This window comes from Chaetodon trifascialis, chromosome 14, assembly GCF_039877785.1.
Source record: "Chaetodon trifascialis isolate fChaTrf1 chromosome 14, fChaTrf1.hap1, whole genome shotgun sequence".
In the NCBI taxonomy this organism is placed as follows: domain Eukaryota; kingdom Metazoa; phylum Chordata; class Actinopteri; order Chaetodontiformes; family Chaetodontidae; genus Chaetodon; species Chaetodon trifascialis.
In genome coordinates, this window is record NC_092069.1 from 22,154,975 (window position 1) to 22,175,663 (window position 20,689).

At 45.4% G+C, this 20,689-nt stretch overlaps 2 protein-coding genes across 2 annotated transcripts in view; both read left to right on the forward strand.

Annotated features, from left to right (window-relative positions):
- The first annotated feature begins 390 nt into the window (after positions 1 to 390).
- Positions 391 to 11,686, forward strand: cdan1 (codanin 1). The gene is made up of 28 exons (XM_070980041.1): positions 391 to 497; positions 997 to 1,718; positions 1,808 to 2,008; positions 2,350 to 2,540; positions 2,813 to 2,929; positions 3,044 to 3,122; positions 3,226 to 3,346; positions 3,551 to 3,660; positions 3,848 to 3,937; positions 4,074 to 4,149; positions 4,356 to 4,561; positions 4,907 to 5,039; positions 5,283 to 5,426; positions 5,596 to 5,762; positions 5,905 to 5,986; positions 6,081 to 6,170; positions 6,264 to 6,318; positions 6,478 to 6,614; positions 6,710 to 6,813; positions 7,197 to 7,346; positions 7,649 to 7,712; positions 7,880 to 7,958; positions 8,592 to 8,818; positions 9,304 to 9,411; positions 9,510 to 9,573; positions 9,731 to 9,942; positions 10,509 to 10,616; positions 10,750 to 11,686. The coding sequence occupies exons 1-28, from the start codon at positions 420 to 422 to the stop codon at positions 10,870 to 10,872; spliced, it is 4,038 nt and encodes a 1,345-aa protein (XP_070836142.1). The 5' UTR covers positions 391 to 419; the 3' UTR covers positions 10,873 to 11,686.
- Positions 11,687 to 11,994: 308 nt separating this feature from the next.
- Positions 11,995 to 20,689, forward strand: part of stard9 (StAR-related lipid transfer (START) domain containing 9) — a 38,978-nt gene continuing 30,283 nt past the window's right edge. The window contains exons 1-3 of the mRNA XM_070978591.1: positions 11,995 to 12,229; positions 14,851 to 14,920; positions 17,416 to 17,532. Coding sequence (XP_070834692.1) covers positions 12,183 to 12,229; positions 14,851 to 14,920; positions 17,416 to 17,532 — 234 coding nt within the window. The 5' untranslated portion in view covers positions 11,995 to 12,182. The remainder of the gene's footprint in view (positions 12,230 to 14,850; positions 14,921 to 17,415; positions 17,533 to 20,689) is intronic.

The window sequence follows — 20,689 nt, forward strand, 5'->3', positions numbered from 1 at the left end:
ACATTTAACCTTTAACAAGCTGCACATAACTGCAAAAGTCTTCAGTGTAAACACTTCTGCCTGGCAGTACCCTGATTTACTGCAGTAAACCTGACACCAAAACAAACAACGCAACCTGACAAAACAACAGGGAAGAGAGCAATAACAGTTTCAGAGTTTATTCAAATTGTTGTTGAAAAAACAAAAACAAACAGCTGTTTTTGTCTAAGCATTCAAGAGATAGAAGTTGAGTTTGAGAATCCTGCTATAAATCCGTCTAAAAAAAAAAAAACAGCATTATGGTGACGACCGTCTATGGTGACGACTGCCAGCTTGTGTGCGCCGCACACGTGTTTGGCTTACGTCATACGCATTACGCGTCGACACGCTGACCCCGCCCCCTCGCCTCACTCCTTTAGCCGCGCAGCTCCTGCTCAGAAATGGCGGCTCTTTTGGAATCTCTTGTATTGAAGAAAGCGGATATTAATAGGGTCTTGGACTGGTTAAAGAATGTTGAGGTGGGTCCGAAATGATTTGGAACCACATGGGTCAGACACCCTGGACGCGTTTGGGTCTGTATAGTGTATTTTATGAGGTGACATGGCTCACAACTGAGTGTAAACAAAACTTTTAGCTGGACAGCTAGCCAGCTAGGTTAGCTGAAGCCGGGATGGGATGGACTCCAGTCGAGACGCTACGTTGTCAACTTTCCTATCAGTCAAGAGAAAATTTTGCCCTAAAACAGATATTAACTTAGCATGGCTGCTTACCACTGCCTTTAGTAGTGTCTGAGGATGGCTGTGCAGTTTATCAGATGTTGGTTAGCCAGGTGTTAGCTAGGTCAACAGGCTGTAGAAATGTCCCAAGCTGTCCAGCAAAACATTTACTGACCTAGTTACTCTCTTTGTATTTGCTTTATCGTGCATTAAATAGAGCTGATCATACGTGCTATTTCAGCTTTATAAATGCTTTATTTATCACAGTCCCATTTTCAACATTTATATCTCTTTTCGACAGGAGGGTGACAGTCTGGCACTCAGTGAACCGCGGGTGACAGTCCACAAACAAGAATTCGTCCCATTTCTTTTAAACTTCCTGAGAGAGCAGAGCAGTAAAGCACTAACTCATGGCCCTGCCACGCCGGCCAAGACGCCCAGCCGCCCCAAACCTGCTGCACAGACGCAGGGCTTCGCTGATAGGAGGGGTTGCAGGTCTGCCGGCGGTGGAGCTGGTTCTCGGAGTGCCAGCCGGGTCCAGCTGTTTTCTCCTGCGTCCTCTGTGTCACCTGGAACTGAGTGGGATGCATCTGGTCAGTCAGGGTCCCAAAGCCTGAGTGGGGTCACGGCCTTCAGCAGTCCCTCCTTTACCCCAGCATGGAGCCCTGCCTCCAGGCCTTCAGGCTCAGAGCGCCGAACTGGCCAGAGGATCAGTCTGGGGGACTACATGGTGTCTCCTCCCGACCTCCAGCCCAGCCCCAACATACAGTCACAGAAGAGCCGCAGGAGAAGCGTTGGCAGCATGCTGATGGGGGGACAAGGAAGACAGGGGGGAGGGCGTGGAGGACATCACAGTGATGAGGTTGGACGGTGGGAGAGTGGGAGGAGGTCAGGTAGAGGAGGAGGCGGAGGAGGAGGGTACAGTAGGATAAGCGAGCAGGTTTCACCTCCACCCGCGGGGCAGCTCAACTTCAGCAACTTGGATGACTTCCCTCCTGTTGGGTCATCACCCGTTTCGCCTGCGTGAGTCCACAAAACTCTCAGTCAAGCAAAAGTCAACACAGACTCCATCATTGATTTTCAGATCTGTCTGACAGTTATTTTCTTTTCAGGGCATCCAAACCGTCTAGAAGAATAAACCCAACACCAGTCAGTGCAGAGCGGCCACAGTCCAAACCAAAGACCTGCTTCACCTCCACCCCGTTCAGTAAACCTTCTACTCCCCCATTAGCTGCAGAGGCGCTCGAGGGGTCAGTGACAGTGGGCAGTCCTCTGAGCCTGCAGGAGGAGAGGGAGCTACTAAAGAGGGAAAAGTAAGTGCATGCTTTGAATGATGAACATTTATTGTGACACAGAAGTTGACCTTTGACTGTACCAGTTTGAGGAGTGGAAGACCTTGGCAGTGCTGCATGTTTGCCACTCTACATCATAAATGCGTAGTGCCTTGTATTCCTCAGGAAATGTAAGCTAAATTTCGTAATTAATATTGTGTCCGCTCACTACGATGCTGGTATTCTTTTACAGATTTCTCCACATATGACACAGCATCATATTTCTTTATTATCCTGCATTTTTTGGCTGCACTGCAGTATCACTTGCTGTTGACCTCTCTTCACCTCAGCCTGTTTCACAATCTGAAATTGCTTGTTTTCAGGACAAAGCGTGCGCAGCAGGTTGGCTCTCCTCTGGCGTCTGCTCTGGACCCGTGCACACCCACAAAGTCAGGGCTTTGGACGGGATCTAAAGTTACACCAGATCTGCAGACACCCTGTCCTGAACCATCCAAAGTCACCTTCTCCTTGGAACTGGATCTCCTGGCAGAGCTGTACTGTACCTGCATTTCTGGTGAGTGACCACAGGGTGGTGCTCATGCACTAAGTGGAGAAACAGGTGGGAAAAAATGTGAACTAAATGAATTGTGCACATCACTTCTTAAGATATTTTAAGAAAGAGTAAAAACAAATATAATGAAATTGTTAATGAAGAAGTCAGACCTAAAACATAAAAATAAATAATTTTGGGATTGAAACGCTTTAGGAATAAATGTACAAAATCATTGTCAGATGTGGTTTTAAAGATGAAGAAAATGAGTTTGTCTGTGTTTTCATGTGTTACAGAAAATCTTGTGCCGAACATTTTCCTGGAGCTTTTCTTTGTCATGCAGTTGTTAACATCTCAGTCTCCTCACACTCATGATGATGGTGAACAGGAAAGTCTGTGTGCAGCGAATTCAGGTGTGAAATCAGTTTGTGTGTCACCTGCATCCTATAAGATCGTGATAACGATTGTTTAACCCTCCTTTTAACTGAAGCTGACATTGAGCCCTTTTTTTCTATACATATTTTCAGATGTTCTGGAGAGATGTTACCTGAGACAAGTGCACAACTGTGTGTATTTTGCAGTGAAGGTTCTGGAGAATCAGTTTCAGTGAGTTCTTTTATATATTGTGTCACAGTTTTAGGAACAGGAAGATATCAGTCCACAGCTTTTTTCCCCAATTAAGAGACTCCTAACAATGTATTTTTGGCAGGTTGGTAGCGCATTTGGACAAGTGTACCTTGCGTCTGCTGGCAGAGAATGAAAGGGTGGCTTCTTTCTCTCCGGATCTCAGGGACCGTCTGACTCAGGCTCAGGACAGAAGCACAGCCAAGGTAACACTTACGTACTCTTTACAGCTATAAACGCTTATTATTACATGAGTGTCACGGGATATAATTAAGTACTGTCCACAATACAGCATGCTGTTTTTAAGACAGTACCTGTAAAGTATTAACATATTTATTAGGTTGTGTTCTCAATGTGCAGAGCTGCACCAATAGGTCTGATCTGTTTTTCTTCCTCTTTATCTGTTCCAGCTCTCTCCTTCAGTTTCCACTTTCATCCACTCAGTCCCGTTCCAGCCGGCCACTGACAACCGGTCCAACTTCAGTAGCGACAAGGCCTTCCACACCTTTAAGAAGCAGAGGCATGTCACAGTTTCTTTGCTCTTTAGTAAAGCTGCGCTCTCGCTTCACGTCCAGTGAAACCACCTGTGTGACAGTTGAAGTTTGTAGCAGGTCAAACAGCACAGGCTGAGCATTTCAGTAAACCGCTGAACTAGACTTTATCACCAGTGACACTTGTGCATTTGATGTTTTTTGTGCTTTTCTTAGAGACATTTTTTACGAGGTGTTACGAGAATGGGAGGACTTTCACAAGGAACCGGGGTGGAACTTTGACCCTGCTCTCGGGAGTCGGATTAGGCAAGCCCAACAAACTTAATATGCTTTTATCTTATGGGCCAGGTTTAATTTGAAAATAAAAAATTGTTTCCCTCTGATCTACCTCCACCTCCACCTCTACCTCTGTGCATGTCATTGTTCCATCTTCTTGTTTTAGAGGGATGATGAGTCAGCTGACCTCTGCAGGAAACCATTCCCATTTTGCTCGTCTGTTCCTCAAGCAGCTTGTTCAGGTAGACTGTGGCTCCTCGTTCACACTTACACTTAAGATCCAAACAAATATGTTTTATTTATGTCAGATTATGGACAGTGATAACATTTCAAAACCTCACCAACTTCCTCTCGTTATCTCGCCCTCCACTAGACATTTCCCCTTTAAGCAGAGGTTTGGAGGTATTGCGCTCGGTTCACACAATAAATCCACCATATATTTTTTTAGATGTGCAAAGGCCCCCGTGTTAACAGCTCTCCTGGGGATACTCCCGATGCTGACCTGCTAGGCATGCTGGGAGCCGACAGCCTGGGGCGCCTGAAGCGTCTCGAGGAGCGTCTCATTCAGCCCCATGGAGTCGTCGGCCCCTGCCCTCCTCCATCCTTCCCCGGTCACCAGGAGTTCTTCAGGGACTTCCTGCAGACAGCTAGCTGGTAAGAGAAGACGTCCAATTACACTATGTTACAGCAAAAAAATATAAAATTGACACCAGGTTATTTTCAGAGCTACTTAACCTGACAGACCAGTCAGGGTTCAGTCTCAGGTTTAATCAAAGGCTTTTATGTTTTTTATCTTCTAATTATCCAAAAATGCTTTGATAATTACTCATTAGTTCCTTTTCATAACAGCGCTAATTTTACTTTCTGAGCAAGTTGTTTTTCATTTGGCAGAAATCCTTTTTGAACCAAATGAAACGTTTTCCTCGACAGCAGCTTTGGTGTTAAAACAGTGTCTGTTGTCCCTCTGTGATCTAACACGTCTTACATATTGTGCACCAGCTGCCAGCTGAACCAGCACCTGCAGGACAGCCTGTGTCAGCAGCTCCTCCAGCTGGATGAGGTGTCCATCCTGAGCCCCCCTGCTTCCACAGGGGAGGGCGTGGAGGAGGGAGACGGGGACATGGAGCAGCAGGTATACTCTCAGGGGCAGACAAAGTAATGAAATGTCAGCGTCACAGATTTTTGCTTCAAGTGGCCTGTCAGTTTGGATCAAGCCGGTTTTACAACCATTTTTTCCCCAAGCTTTTCTTACAGTAGACGAAAGGTTTCAGCATGAATAGTCTGTACAATTACAATCATGCCAGAGACGAGACCAATCTGTCTGACTTGCTGTTAATTATCATCCAAACCTTCGTCTCTCTGTCCACCTCATCAGGATGAGAAGCAGCGCTTCACGTCAGTGCTGCTCCTCGCTCGTCTGTTGGCTAAGTTTCTGGGATTCATTTCCTTTCTGCCTTACCAAACATCTGAGAGACCATCCAGGGAGATACAGGAAGCTGCCATAGCCCTGCGCAGCAAGGTGAGGAGGAACAAAAATGTTTATGAACTAATGCTGGTCCCCGGTTTAAACTAGAGCAGGTCAAGGCAGAGCTGAATGACCGTTTTCCTCCTTTTAGCCCAGATCAGCAGTGCTACAGATATACATGCATATTTGCTGACAGGCGTTTAACTTAATAAAACCCCCGCAGAGTGTTCCAGTCCTGGATGTGTGCACAGTGCTGAGTAACAGCGTGAAAAGGAGGCGCACCATCCTGACTGTGCCCTGGCTGGTGGAGTTCCTCTCCATGCTGGACTGCATCGGTCCTCTGCTGCTCTGCTATAGAACTGCTTTGGGCACGCTGCTTCTCCTGTACAGGTCTGTCTCCATTTCTGCAGCTTTAGTCCATAAACATCTGTTCAGCTGGCAGTTTGTTTGTGCTTCACCTCATCATGAAGCAGTAAATGTAGAGAATAATGCTGAAAAATGAGGTTAAATGTTGCTTTTGTGTCTTTTGAAGGAGAATGCTGCTGGGCAGGTGTGGAGAAATGTGTTACCTGAACAAGCTGCTGATGGTGTCTGTGTTGGGTTGGCTTTTCCAGGTGAGACACAACTTGCAGATGTTCACTTTTGTGTTTTTCTGAAGGACATGTTGATTTTTTTTTTATATGTAATTAAACTTGATGTGTTGTGCAGATCCCAGTGATTCCTGAGGACATTTTCTTCACCAATGAGTTCACTGAGGTGGCCAAGCTGGAGGACAGCAGCAAGACTGCTGCAGGGCTCGTAAGTAAAATATTCATTCAAGTAGCTGTTTGTCTGTAAAATGACCACGGCTGGTTTTTCATTCAAACTGAGGGATTTCTTGTTATTTTGTAGGACTGCATTCCTCTGGTGGATCAGCAGCTTCTCTATACATGCTGTCCATTTCTTGGTGAGTGGAATTTTTGTTTTTTCATTTTTTTACATGCATATTATAAAGCAGTATTGTGACAGTGTTCTCTATGGAAGAGAGGAGCCGGACAGCTTAGAACACACACAGATGGGCCACAAAGTAACCTGCGCTCGCTCTGCCATGTTTTTATCGGTCCAGGTGAGTTCCGTAAGCTGCTGGCTGCCTTTGTGTCTGGAAGCGCGGCCAAGAGTGGAGGAATCATCCGCAAGATCACTCCCACTTCTGCTGAGCTGAGGGATACGCCGGCTGCACACAGGTCGCAGCAGAAACTGCAGGTGAGTCAGCAGGAGAGGTCGTGAAGTGAAATGCGGAATGACGCCTCTGATTTGCCTGTATGAGGGTGTTTAAACGGATCACTTAAATGTGACAGGTGGACCTGGAGCAGGCCTTCTTTCACAACCAGCCTCCGTCGCTGCGTCGCACCGTGGAGTTTGTCGCTGAGAGAGTCGGATCCAACGCCGTCAAGCATATGAAGTTAGTACCGCAGGGAGGAGGGGGTCGGCCGGGCCGACAGAAGCAGTCATGGATGTCTGAATTTCCACGTCACAGATTTCTAAATCAACTGTATCTTTCACATTTGTTTTGTTGACTTTCACCAGCCCTCCACCAAATTATGTTCAAGAATTGAAAAGGACTTTCAGAATAGCAATCAATCAGCCTGCTGCTCTGGTTGGTTACCTGCCTAAGGGGCTACTGGCTGTTAAACACTCCGGCATTACGAGCACTTCGGTGGTGGCTGGTGTGAATTCACCGCCCAGTGTAGACGTGTTTTATAGATGTCTGTATCAAAACTCCATTTTTCATGAAAACCTAACTGTACATAATGGATGGGATTTTTGTCCGTGTACATGTAACAGGGCCACGTTGGTGAGTGAGTTGGTGGAGCGAGGCGAGAAGATGCTGAGGGATGGACTGGAGTCGGCAAACTCAAACCCTTCAAAACTGAATGACTCCATCTGCGCTCAGCTGTGTGTCACCGGATTGGAGGCCCTGGCCAAAGCCACCAGGTACAGCAGCAATTTAGATGATAAAGGCTTCAACAGTCTAGGAGTTGTTGGTTTTGGTACCTTGAAAGTGCTTGAAAAGTGCTTGAATTTTGCTGTTGGGAAGCTGTATGAACCCTGTAGTATCTTACAAGTCTCCTTTCTAGCAGCCTACAGGCATGCATGCGTAAACGACCATTTGACTTTTGGAAAAAGCTTTTTCTTTTGGCCTTCTGGGTTCCTCACCGCGCACCTTCAGCGTTTCTCTTCACTTCTTGGTGGTAATGTTTTCTTCATGGTAATCTCTGTTTGATGTGGTTTCGCAGATTCTGCTCTGAGAAGAGTCCCGAGGCCATACGAATCCTGCTCCCCGATGAGACCTCCCCCGCTGTAAGTCCTGTAAAAATCACCTCGCAACAATGACAGCGTGATGTCATGTCGAAATAATTCCCAAAGCACAGCTAACAAAATCTGACACACATCACTTTACAGAGCAAACCAAGTCCAGAAATGCAGATTTTCCCCATGTTTTGTACTCACTGTCTGTCTCTCTGCAGGTCCTGAGCACATCTGAAAACATCACCAAACGCCTCGCAACAGAAAAAGCCTGCAGCTGGCTCTCTGCCAACATCACAGGTAGCTCGTTCGTGCACCGTGCTTGTGTTTTTGAATGTTTCTCTGTGTGTTCAGTTTAAATCCTGCGCTCTAAAGTCATTCTTACCTATTTCCAATGCAGGACACGGTCTACATCCCTTTCAGTGTGATATTAAAATATGAACCCTGCTTGAGATGCCAATGAGACGTTATTTTCCTTGTGGCTTGTTATTTGATTCTTCTGCAAAAATAGCTTAAAATTTGAAACACACTTTTAACGAATATTGAGATGATTGATGTCAAGTAACTCTAATATAGTGAGTCACCAGTCCACCTTTTTTCTCTGCATTCTGATTCCTCAGCTCTGGATATCTGCAGGTACCAAATAGTGTTGTGACCCGCCTCTCATTTTCACAGCAGTGTCGTAATTATTCAAATTATAATTTGAACTCTTTATAGATATACAGCAGCGTGAAGCCAGCAATTTTCTGTGATCGTAAAACTGAGTTGGTGGGCCCCAGAAACACTGAATTTTCTGAAAACATTGACAAAAAACTGATATTATCAGTAATGTCTGAAGTCTCTAAAAGCTCTCAGTGCTGCTGCAGAACATCATTGTCATTGTAGAGGAACAGAAAAGAAAAACCAGTGCTTCATCTGTTTTCTCTCCATCAGCCCTGATAAGACGCGAGTGGAAGAGCAGGTACGACCGCGTGATGAAGGCTGTGGGAAGCCCGGTGGCTCCAGACTCGGGGGATTTGGAGGGGGCCGTCGTTGAGCTGGTCTCCCAGGAGCAGGCGACCACTCCCAAGAGGAAACAAGGAAGTGAGAGAGCCGTGTCCTGCCCTCCACAGTGCAGCCACAGCGCTTCACTGCCCTCCGACGTCCTCATTGAGATGAAGGTACACCTGGATCATCAGCTTCATTGATTTCTGTAAATACCTGTTTGTTCTGAATCTGATGCAGCAGCACGTTTCAAAGAAGTTGGGACAGAAGCAACAGAAGACTGAGAAAGTTGTGCTCCTGTTTGGAACAGTCCACAGGTAAACAGGTTGATTGGTAACAGGTGATAGTATCATGATTGGGTATGAAAGGGGCATCCTGGAAAGGCTCAATCGCTCACGAGCGAGGATGAAGCACACGATTGGATAAAGGATGTTTCTGAATAGACTCAGGAACACTTCGTAAAACTGTTGTCAGTAAACACTTTGTTTTCAGGTGGTTGCGCTCTGTTTTTGTTTACCTTTCGCACGGCGTCCCAACTTCTCTGGAATCGGGGTTGCAGAAATAACATCTCGCATCTTCAAAGAATAAACTCGGCTTCTCGCTGAAGCGAAGATGAAAGGTGTCTGTCTGAGCTGCAACTTAAATTTAACTTTTAATGTAGGAGTTGCTGAGCGTTGCCGTCGGCCCCAGGGCTGACGAGGAGCTGCCGACTGGCTCTCAGATCAAAACGCTGCTGCGGAGAGTGGGAGACACTCTGGCCTGCAGAAAGGTACGGAAGATACTCATGTGCAACAAAACAACACGTGATGGATTTACTGCTTTTTGCCAGTTTTCTTCACACTCTGTTCGTCTTATTTCTGCTCTTAGTTCTCAACTGTGATGTCAGAGCAGATGCTTCTGAACTCTACTGTCCTACTGGCCTGCAAACTGGGTAACTCTTACCTCTTAATTGCCTCTTAAGTACTTGAAAACTCAGTCTTTATGACATGCAAACTTAATTCCCGTAAGTGCCACTGCGTCATAAACAGTGTAATTTAAAGTGTGTGTAACGTACTGTGTAACAGTGTCTGTTGTGTGTATCTGCTCAGTGTCTGCAGAGCTGCCCCTGCTGTCGCTATCAGGGTGTGGTGGAGGTGATGGGGCTGTTGTGGGTCCTGGTTCTGGGTCAGAGCCTCCTGTCAGAGCGCTGCTGGAGCAGCTTGCTGAGCTGTGGGAAGGAGACCGCTGCTCCTCCACACCCCTCCACCTGCTCTTCACCCCGTTCACCGTCACAGCTGTGCTGAAGGCCAGCGACACCGAGGTACGCCTAGTACTGCGGACACAGAAGTACTACTACTTCTGCATTTTATACCTATTTGTTTATAGGATATTCCCCTCAAATACCTCACTACATTCTGTATGTGTGCGTGCCCCTCACCTGTGTGTGGATCAAGGCTTTAGAGCAACAGGTGTGCAAATGTTCATTAAAAATGATACAAAACACCTCTATAATATACAAAACTTGAATGTTTCACACAGATACTTTCCCTCTGTTTTACATTGATTAATGATTGGCACTCAGAAGGAGCTTTTTTAGGCCACTATTAGATTGTTGAGATTAGACAGCTGATAGAGTCGTAGTGAGAGCCAGGAAAGGAAAGAACAAAGAGAGGGTTATGACGTAACGAAGCTCCCTGACGTGAACTGAACCATTTGGCCGTCAGCGTGCTCCAGTATTTCACATCCTGTTTCACGTCTGCTGTTTTGCTCAGCTTAGTCAAGCCTGAATTCTCCAGAACAGATGTTTGATGACATGTTCAACCTTTCCTGTGACTGTTAATTCCTTTGAAAGTTGTTTAACTCTTAAACATTTTGTAATCTCCTTAGTGGAACAACTACCTGTTTCTAGTTAGACGCCTGGTTGACGGAGGGATCCTGAGCGAGGAGGAGGTCATATCTCATTGGAAGAAGCTCACAAACTTGGCCTTGCCGGCGGTGAGGGTTCACTGCGCTCTTGTCATCCTGTATTCCTTGGCAATTATTTCTTTTCCGTGTGATTTGACCTCTTTTGAATCTTTCCCCCGCTCTCTCGCGCTCACTTTGTTCTCTCATTTCTGTGTCATTTCAGAAGCTGATAGAAAATTTTCAGCTGCAGTCACAGAGCATTAAACCCCCCTCGCCTCTGGCTGAGCTGCAAAGCCACATGGACATGCTGCAGGTCTCTCAGCAGACAGTAGAGGGAGCTACGTGACAGCAGTAATACTCCCCCACTGTCCCACAGCATCTTTTGTGTGATCGCCTCAGTGTTTCATGCCACATCTGTCAGTGTGTTCTTGAAAGAGACCGTTCTGGATGACTTCTTGTTGTTGACCGTTTTTCGAGTTGCCACTGCACAGCCCGTCAAAGCCGTTCCACAGTCAGCCTCAGCACACACTTTGCAAGCTTCCGACTTTTGTTGTGCACCTGTGAAGTGACAGCAGCCTTTCGTGAATACCTCAGCTCTTTTGCTAAGACGCCGCGAGAACCAGAAAGCCCTGCCAGTCAGAAGTAGCCAGGGACCACACCATCTTAGATCCACTGAGCCCTCCTCCAACAAACCCGGGAGATGATTGTGCCCAAAGGGAAATGCTAGATGAAGCATTGCGAACAGTCAAGAGCACAGCAGAGAATTCGCGAAGACACGACAAATGTCAGCATCAAAATAGGCGCTGTGTAACTTCAGACGCAGGCTCATTAAAACATAATTGCAGGCCCAATTTTTACATGAAATGCGCCTTCAAACAAGCCATAGTTTGTCACAAATGAACTGAAAAATGTGTTTTTGTTGTTCATTTTTAGAACCGCCAGAAGAAATAAACCTTTTAATTTCCATGCAGCACTTTCACACACTGCCTTTGACCGCCACAACTAGTGACTGCATGTGTGTCTCATGAATGCCACGCTGCATTTGTGACTGTTTTTGTTCATGTTGAACGAGCGCCGTATCCCCCGCTGCTTTTAAATTCAAATATTTTATATATTGCCGCAAAGTTAAAAGCTATAACAATAAAGATGTATTCTGGTTTAAGTGTTGTATGTTTGCATTGTTGTTATTGCAGATTTGGGAGTTTCACAGAGGGTGGAAGAACCTCACTGTGACCATGGCCAAGATCTGATAGACACACAGTCCACAAATCCCATCGTTATTGATCAAAATATAGTGTAAGCCCCGGTTCAACACTTTAAACTGAGGGATTTAAATAATAACAGACATCCAAAAAAAATATGGCGTAGTAGGAGGGGAGTATCCAGCAGCATCCCCTCCCTCCCTTCCCTCCCTCCCCTCCCTCTCCGTCCAGCAGGAAGTTTCAGCTGCGGGTTTTGAAGAGACTCGGCGGGCGGTTGAACCCGCGACCCGCCGGGAGAGATGACTTGAAGAGCGGATAGGACAACAGTTTCGTCCCTAACTTTTACCGGAGTAAAATGCCACAAAACTCGACATGCTCACACGAGAAACATTATTTTACACCAGCTCCGAGTTAGTCAACTGCTGAGTTGCGTGTAAAACCCTCGGAAGACACAATGGCAAACGTTAAAGTTGCCGTACGAGTCCGTCCTCCCAGCGCAAGGTAAGTTCTAACGTTAGCTAACGTTAATTGTCTCTGCTAGCTAATGTAAGGCTAATTAAACGACTTGATAAATGGACATTGTTTGACCGACTTTACTGCTGTTGCTTCCATGTCTCACTTCATGTCAGAGCTGTTGCTGCCAGCTTTGGGACTTTGGCTGCTGTTTGATGCTAGTTACGTCCAAAACATTACGCGTCTCATGTTGCGTTTTGCATTAGCGCTGTTGTCCATTTTGCGTTATGATAAGTCGTAACAGAAGCGGCCGTTGAGCTAGCTGGTTAGCTAACTTAGCCGATGAAACTCTGTGCAGTGGTGCACATGGTGAATAATGACAACTGTGGCTGTCAGTATGGTTGTCTGACTAAGCAGTGTGCGTGCGTGTGTGCGTGTTGCTGAGTAATGTACAAAACATTGGAGCTCGGTAGGCTTTAAATTTAACTGCAGCCAATTATCTGTGCGCAGCCACCATTATGCTAATGGTGTGCAATTAGAATTTACGTTAATTGTGATATACTCAAACTACTATGTTGTCTCTTTATGTATGACTGCCCCCAGGATCAATAAGTATTAATGTTTTCACAATGTAAAGTAATCCTGTACATCCCCTTGTCTCCTTGTGTTCACTGTTAGCTTTAAGGTCAAAAATCATTAAACCTAAAATGATCAGTTGATTAATCAATGAGTCAATCAACCGATCCACCCCAATTTTCATTTGCTTTAGCCATTTGCAGGCATCAATACTGAACATTAACTGGTGCCTGCTTCTCAGATGAGAGGATCTGCTGATATTCTGCCTTATAACAGTAAATTGAATATCTTTGGGTTTTGTGTGACTGGTCTAACTAAACAAGCCATTTAAAGATGTCACCTTGGCCTCTGCCAAATTGCAATATGTTAATCACTGTTAGAATCAGTCATGTTTGTAAGTAAAAGGCATTCCCCTCATTCAGTGAGAGGCGTTTATGGAGACAAAAAGTTTTACAGTGCTGTGAAATCTGCTGTTGTAGTAGCAGAGTAACATGGGGAGGCTGTAAAGTCACCGTGCTCCATTGGAGTATCCCTTTACATTAACGGGCAAATTGCTGCAGCATGTTGAATTACAGGTCTTCAGGGTCTTTAGGTGTAGTACATATAAATTCTATAGAAGTACATTGAATTGCATTGAACTCCTGCAGGATGTTTTGCAGGGGTGTTTAATGTGAAGGGCGCTACAGTACCATAACAAAGCATTATTCAGGCCACGAAGGGCTGGACAATGATGCTTTCAGCCAGTCTTCCTCGTGTTTTGCATAACAATAGAATTTGTTATATGTAATGTTCACTGTCATGCAAATCTGTGCTTCCTCGTTTCTGTTTCTGACAGTCTTTCCATCCTCTTTTGTTTAAGTGAAGGATGTATTTCCTTACTTTTATATTTGAATAAGGGCCTGCTGCGTGACAGAGATAACATTAACACCAGCCCGGTCAGCTGCATTCCCCATTCGGCCGGGCATAGAAGCGTGTTGCTCTTTGTTTTAGCTGGCCGTTGGGATTCATTTGCCCCCCCCCCCCCCCTTAAAAGGCAAGCAGCCTCGCACATGTGCAGAAAACATGTCAGCCCATTTGTGAAATTACTCCTAGGTTTGTATCAAAACACAGTTTATGAGGTTTACTATTTTCCATCCCCCAGCCTGAGATTGAAGGTTGGTGGTTTTGGGTTGGGCCATTGCAGGGGTTGGCAAAATGAGCCCCGCGTGGTGAAGCACAGGGAGAGCGGACGATTACAACAGCCTCCTCGTCAGCCCCCTAACCCACCGCGGAGACCGAATGTTAGCACTGCAGGCAGTATTCGCCGTCATTATCACTCCTGGAGATCGAAATTCTCTCAGCTCCGTGTTGTGATTGCCTCCAGTTTCGCGTGTGTTGCATCAGATGTTGCATCGGTCCAGCTGCTGAAGCACACATCGCCGAGCTGACCTTGTTTTACACACATGTGAGGAGACACAGTGGTCTGCATAGCACACACACACACACACACACACACACACACACACACACACACACACACAACACACAACACTTGTGCATGCTGTCCGTTTTGTGGAATCAGGTCATCAGAGGAAGTCTCTGGAGTGTGTGAGGGTCTGTTTTCATTTGAATCTGAAACTGGTGGGGATTTCATGGATCTCTCTCTCTCTCTCTCTCTCTCTCTCTCTCTCTCTCTCTCTCTCTCTCTCACACACACACACACACACACACACACACACACACACACACACAGATTCATTGTGTTAACTGTCATGTGATGGCCTCAAGTCAAGTGGAACTAGCCTAAATGTGTCCAGACACCCTCTCAATTATAACCGCATCAGCAAAAAGAGGATTTTAAAGCTATTTAAATCTGTCCGCATGGCGTTGAATCCAAAGTGAAACCTTTGTTAAATCTCTGTTCGGCTTGCCTTCGGAGCGGGAGACGCTGATCAGCACTGATAGCATCCCTTTGGTCTTCTCTTCTTGATTGGAAGCTTGTGCTAATGTTTCCTCCGATCAGATCTCTCTCACGTCTCATAAACATTAATCACTTTTACTTACACTTCCAAATATGAATGTTTACAGAGCAGCCGTTCTCTTCTTGCTTACAGGGAGAGCGCGGATGGAGGACGGCTAGCCGTACAGGTGGAGGATAAGTTTGTGAAGATCCGAAATGTTAAGGTGAGTATTGTAGTGTAAAGAAATGCATTCCACCCAGCACTGAGTCTGTATTTGTGTTCTTATTTTGGAACTGGGAGTAGTGTGTAGATGGTATCCATCAGGATGTTTACAGCCTTGGATCAGCCTTTCCTGCTTGATGTCACTGTTGTTTATTATGTGTGTTGAGTTCATGCACACACACACTCACTACTGATTGGGAGACCCTTCCTGTCAAACACACGCTCCCTGACACTCTGCACACCAGTGCTAACAGCAACACAACCACAGCTCGCTTCAGATACTCCAAGAGACTGAAAAGAGGCCCAAATACAATAAAAATAATACCTACCTAAAAATAATACAATGCACAGTAGCTTTGGTGTAAATTAGTTGATTTATCAGGGAATCTGGTTGTCTGTTTGCAAGGCAAGAAGAGTGAGCAGTATTGCTGTATGTTGGATGAAAAAGGTAATTTCTGGTTTTTAGTTCTGCACATTTGGAAATCATTATTGTGTGAGTTATGCAGTCTTGTAAGCCGATACTGCTACCAACCTGCCGTGTCACATGACGGGGCAGACTTGTCTGATTAGTTGAGCTGCATTGCTTGCAGACAGCCTGGTGCTGTCTGTACAGTTTCAGTGTGTAACATGTGAAACTATTTTTCTTTTTTTTTTTTGCATTAGCTGATATTGAAATGAAGCTCTGTGTATGTGAAGGGTCTAGCTTCAAGATGCAAAAGCCTGCTTGAATCATATATCAAAAGGTCCACACATTGTGCACAGATTTTACAAACCTACAGAAAGCTGAAAGAAATTTAGCTTCGAATTTGTTTCAAAACTCACATTTAGCTACAACATATACATGAAGACCTTCCCTGATAAAATGGGTAGTTACAGAATTAGTCCTTATGTTTACATTTGGGGTTTTAAAGGCTGACGTATGGAGAGGAGTTGGGTGGGGGAGGAGAGAATCTGTTACAAATGAAGTGACAGAGAGAAACCACATATGGCCTCTCTCCGTCATGGAATAGGACCAGGAACTCCAAGGCTCGCGCGGGTCTCATGGGAATAATTATTTATGGAAAGTGGGACAGTTTTGGAGGATCTAAGACAGGCAGAATAAAAGCTGTGGATTTTAAAGGACAATAAACACAGGGCTAACTAACAAACATCAAGAAATACGAGCTGTAAAGACCCACTGAACTAAATTAAAAAGCGTGAAACAAGAAAAAGGGTTTTTTCTTCACTGCTAGTCAGTTTTCTCCAACTTGCTTAGTTAGTTGACTTTATCAGCTTGGAGCTCTGTCGGCCAGGAGAGCTGCCAGTGGTTGGTGTTGCTGTTGGCTAATCCTGTGCTCTACATGGCCATTGTTGAATTTCTTAAAAGTGCAGAGGGGTTAAACACTCGCACATTCAGTCAAGCCGATTGCTGTGAAGAAAATTGATGCCCAGAGCTTAGTGTGGCCTAATGCTGCAGTCAGAGGAAGGAAAAGCTATTTACATAGATTGTTTGAGTGGATTCTTCATTTGAACAATGATTTTGTTAATTGACTCGTGGTCTGAAGCACTACAGTGAGTAAAGGACCTTTTTCCCAGCCCTCTCCGAGGCATCAATCTGCCACTGACGTGTCCTTTAGTAAGACATTTAACCCTCATCAGCTGCAGCGATGCTGTTTCTGCAGCTGTACCTGCGCTCGCCAGACGTAAACATGATACCCTGATGTCACCTCAGAAACTTTCCAATGCAATTACAACAGAGTCTGATAGCGCAACAAAACCTCACATGCCAAAAACTAATGGTAAATGTCAGGTTTTGGTGTCAGTCTTCAGAATTAAAGAGCGAGAGCTTAAGAATAACAATTCTGACTGTGAAGCCTGAGTGATGTTTCTTTATATTATGATCATTATGTATATTTGATGATCATTGATCATTAAGGGAAACATCCTTTAAAGTTCAGCCCCCGGCACCACTTTCTCCATTGATATTTACCTCAGTAGACAGAGGACATTGAACATAACAAATTGAAGATAACAGTATCAGAGGGAACACTGTGGCTCTCCAGGTTGAGTGCAGTGATGTAGAAGAAGCGTTTCCATGCTCTACTGTCTTCCAGTGTGACTGTTGTGCCTGGACAAGCCCAAATGCTGCTGTGCTGTCTTTCCTCGGTGCAGGATTCACAGTTAGCGGAAAGGTGTTTAGTGTTAATGCAGTGAGGCGGCCAAAGAACTGGAGGAGTGAATGTGTTGCTAATGAATGGAAACAGCTTGCTTGCAGTTCCACCTCATAGCGGTCCCATAAACAAAAGATATAGTACCTAGCTTTTATAACAGGATCTTTTTTATATATATATATATATATATATATATATATATATATATATATATATATATATATATATATATATATATATATATATAGCTCCTGTTTCTTGTTGCTCAAGTTTTTATTTTATCTTAAAAAATGAGTGTAAAAAATCATCCTTATGTGCTTTACTCTTCTTTTTCTCCATGCTGAAGCTGGATGGACGCACAGATGGTGCTGTGGATTCAAGGGACAAGCTTCTGGAGTTTTGTTTTGACTACTGCTACTGGTCGGTGGACCCCGCAGACCCTCACTATGCCTCGCAGGAGGAGGTAAAGACTGACTGTGTTTACATAAACTGGAATGTCCAGCTATTGACCTTGAAATACGACAGCATTACAAGGTTAGGTTTTTAACAGGGGTTGCTCACTGTAGATTTCCCATAAGTTTCCCATTGACATGACTGAAAAGGCCCCACCGCAGTATGTTACAACATCAGAGTCTACACACAGTAGACTCAAACCCACTTATTCTCTGATGTTGTTATTGTGGTTCGTGCTTGTGGTTATCTTCATGGAAATATGGCAAAATAAACAGTGTTTTGACTGATTCTCTTACAGATACACAAGTAGTTTCTGACTGGAGAACCAGCACAAAGAGGGTTCCCCCGTGGGAAGAAAATCACAATATTCTGTTTAAATGGCACTTTCTAAATCTGACTCTGGAATATTGGAAAGTCTCAGTCCGTGTTACTGTATTAAGTGAGATTAGTTTATGTCCTCAAAGGATCTGGTTTGACATGTAGCCATACCTAAAGATTTTCCTTGTTTCTGTTACGTGTTACGTGCCCTCTTGTGCGTGCCAGTCCAGGCTTTTTGCCACAAGTTGACGCAAGACAAACACGAGATCTGCACCGAGCAAAGAGCCCAAAGGAAACGGCGTCCTTGTAAACAAACCACAAGAGCGGTGTGTATGTTGTGTTGTACGTTTTTACACAGATGGCACCTCGAGGGATATGATATCAGCTCCATCTGTTACCCAGAAGTCTCTTTGCCTCAGACATGGCTTGGCTAGAGTCGGCTCGCTTTTCATGTCCCGGCTTTGATTGGACGATTAGATATCTTTGTGCTGCTTTGATTGGAGGGTGTAGCTGGAACCTGAGACGGGCTCCAGATCAAGAGGAAGTGATGCCCAATTCCATGACAGGAAAACTTTCCAAAACCTATTCATACGTAGTTCTTTTTTTAGATTATCTCTCTTGTTAATAATTTCTAATTCCATCAAGTTTTCATTGTTCTGCACCCTTTAGGCTTCCAGTTAAATCTTCTATCCTTTTACCGCAGGGGTTCTCCCTGCTGCCACTCCCTCACTGCCTGTCTTTCCTCTTGTCAGAGCTGCCTTTGTATGTGTTTGAGAAAGACAGGGCTGTGATGACGGCCTACACACTGCGCAGAGCAGCAGACAACACAACACTTCTTCCTCTCTCTCTCCCCCCGCCCCCCTCCTCTGGCTCTGGTTCCTCAGCAGAATCACATCCAGTCACAGTGGCCTGGTTGCCACAAGACATTCCTCTGCTGACCCGTGGTGGGTGAAAGGACACCACTGAAAGACAGAGCTGCTGGATTTAAATCTGACCTCTTTTTCTGCCCCAGAATCCAAAGAATAGTCCCTTTTAACAAAGAATCCCGTAGATGACCACGTCAGCCGTTTGCTGATCACATCACAGTTGAAAATATTTGAATTGGACGTTTCTCTGGTGGATCTAAAGCCGCAGCGCCTCTCGCACAAGCAGAAAATAGTGTTTGTGTAGTAGGGCAGCGAGCCAGATTAATGGATCAACAGTGGCAGGTGGACTCTGTGATTCAGGAGCCACTCTGAACTATTTTACCAGAGAAATTGCTCTTTAGAACAATAAAGAGCCTGTCCAAGTGGCAGCTTGAGTAGCTAGACTTGTCATCCACAACCAAAATTTTATGACAGCGTTGGGACTAATTTCCCACTCTGGTGTGTCGCCTCATTTCGCTCAGTGGCATTACATTTGGATAATTGCTCTCAAGTGAGGTTATGGATTCAGTTTCTCCCTTATCGAGCATCCTACTGCATGCATTTTTAACACATTAATGAGGTGAAGCTGTTTTTGCTCTGGGTTTTCTCATGGTTTCCGCTCTAGAAATATGTTTTGGCATGCTTTTCTTTTTTAAGAGCAGGAAGAGAGGGACTTGCTCTGAATTCGTCTTTGCGCTGTGGTCCCCCTGAGACTGAGACAATCTGAGCCCACGGTGGAATGAGACAAGGGCAAACTGGATCTTAACTCCTGCTTTTCCACTACCACCACGCCCAGGGCCCCTCAGAGATTGGCCGCCCAGCCCCTATACCTTCCTCCCCACTCCTGCACTGTGCTGTCCGCTGCATACGTCCATGCATCACTGATAGTTTCCACCAGATGCTTGAGCTGGTTTCCATCCTCATGCACTGTTACAGTGGAGAGAGTAGACAGCAATGTGGTATCTTAAAGTATATGTTGGCGTGCAGACGTGGTCGCTTTCTTGTCGCTGAGGCCTCCCCACAAGAAAAAAAACTTGTCTTACAGGATGGAGGGCACAGTTTTTAAGTTGTGTCTTTGGGTGATAAACGTTTCTGGAGGAAGGTCGAGCAGAGAGGAGGGAGAAGGACTCTGCCAGGTGAGACGAAGCAGGTTTTTGAGAGAGAACCATAATCCCTAATGGGAGCCAGCTGTTGAGTTAATGCAGGAGAGAACAGGGACTGTTTGTCTAAGTGCTGCCTTTGTTTTGGGCCTCGATATTGAGCTAATAAATGCTTTTTTTTCTCACTATTTAATAACACAAAGCCCTCAGCTTGTTTATTGCTTCTGACAGTGAGAAGCATGGTGAGAGGAAAGTGAAAGCGATTGGAGATGAAGAGAAAGTGGGAATGCGAATTCCTCGGGTGGAGGAGGAGCAGGAGGAGGGGAGGACAGGAGGGGAAATGGGCAGGGGGTCCACTGTGCCTCTGCGGCCCCCAGCTCTCGCCTGCCAAACTCACAGCTGCCTCACCAAATGATTTTTTGCAGTTAAATTTCAGGGCAAAGACGTCACTGCTGAGGATTTGTCTCAGAGCACAATGCTGTTTTTTATTGCCAGAAGGAGTCGACTTGCCGGGGTTTTTCCCTCTCCTCCTCCTCCTCCTCTCTCTCTGTGCCTCTGTCGATGCAGTTTGTGATTCGATTATGCCTGCAGTGTTTCTAGGTCTGTGTGTCAGTGGTGCTGCAGACTGAAAGAATAGCTTCCCTGTGTGAGAATCTTCCACACACACACACACACACACACACACACACACACACACACACACACACACACACACACACACACACACACACACACACACACACACACACACACACACACACAAACACAAGTGAGCATTTATTCCCCCCCCCCCCAACACAGTCCAGTCCGGCCTGGTCTGAATTAACTACAAACAGGACACCAA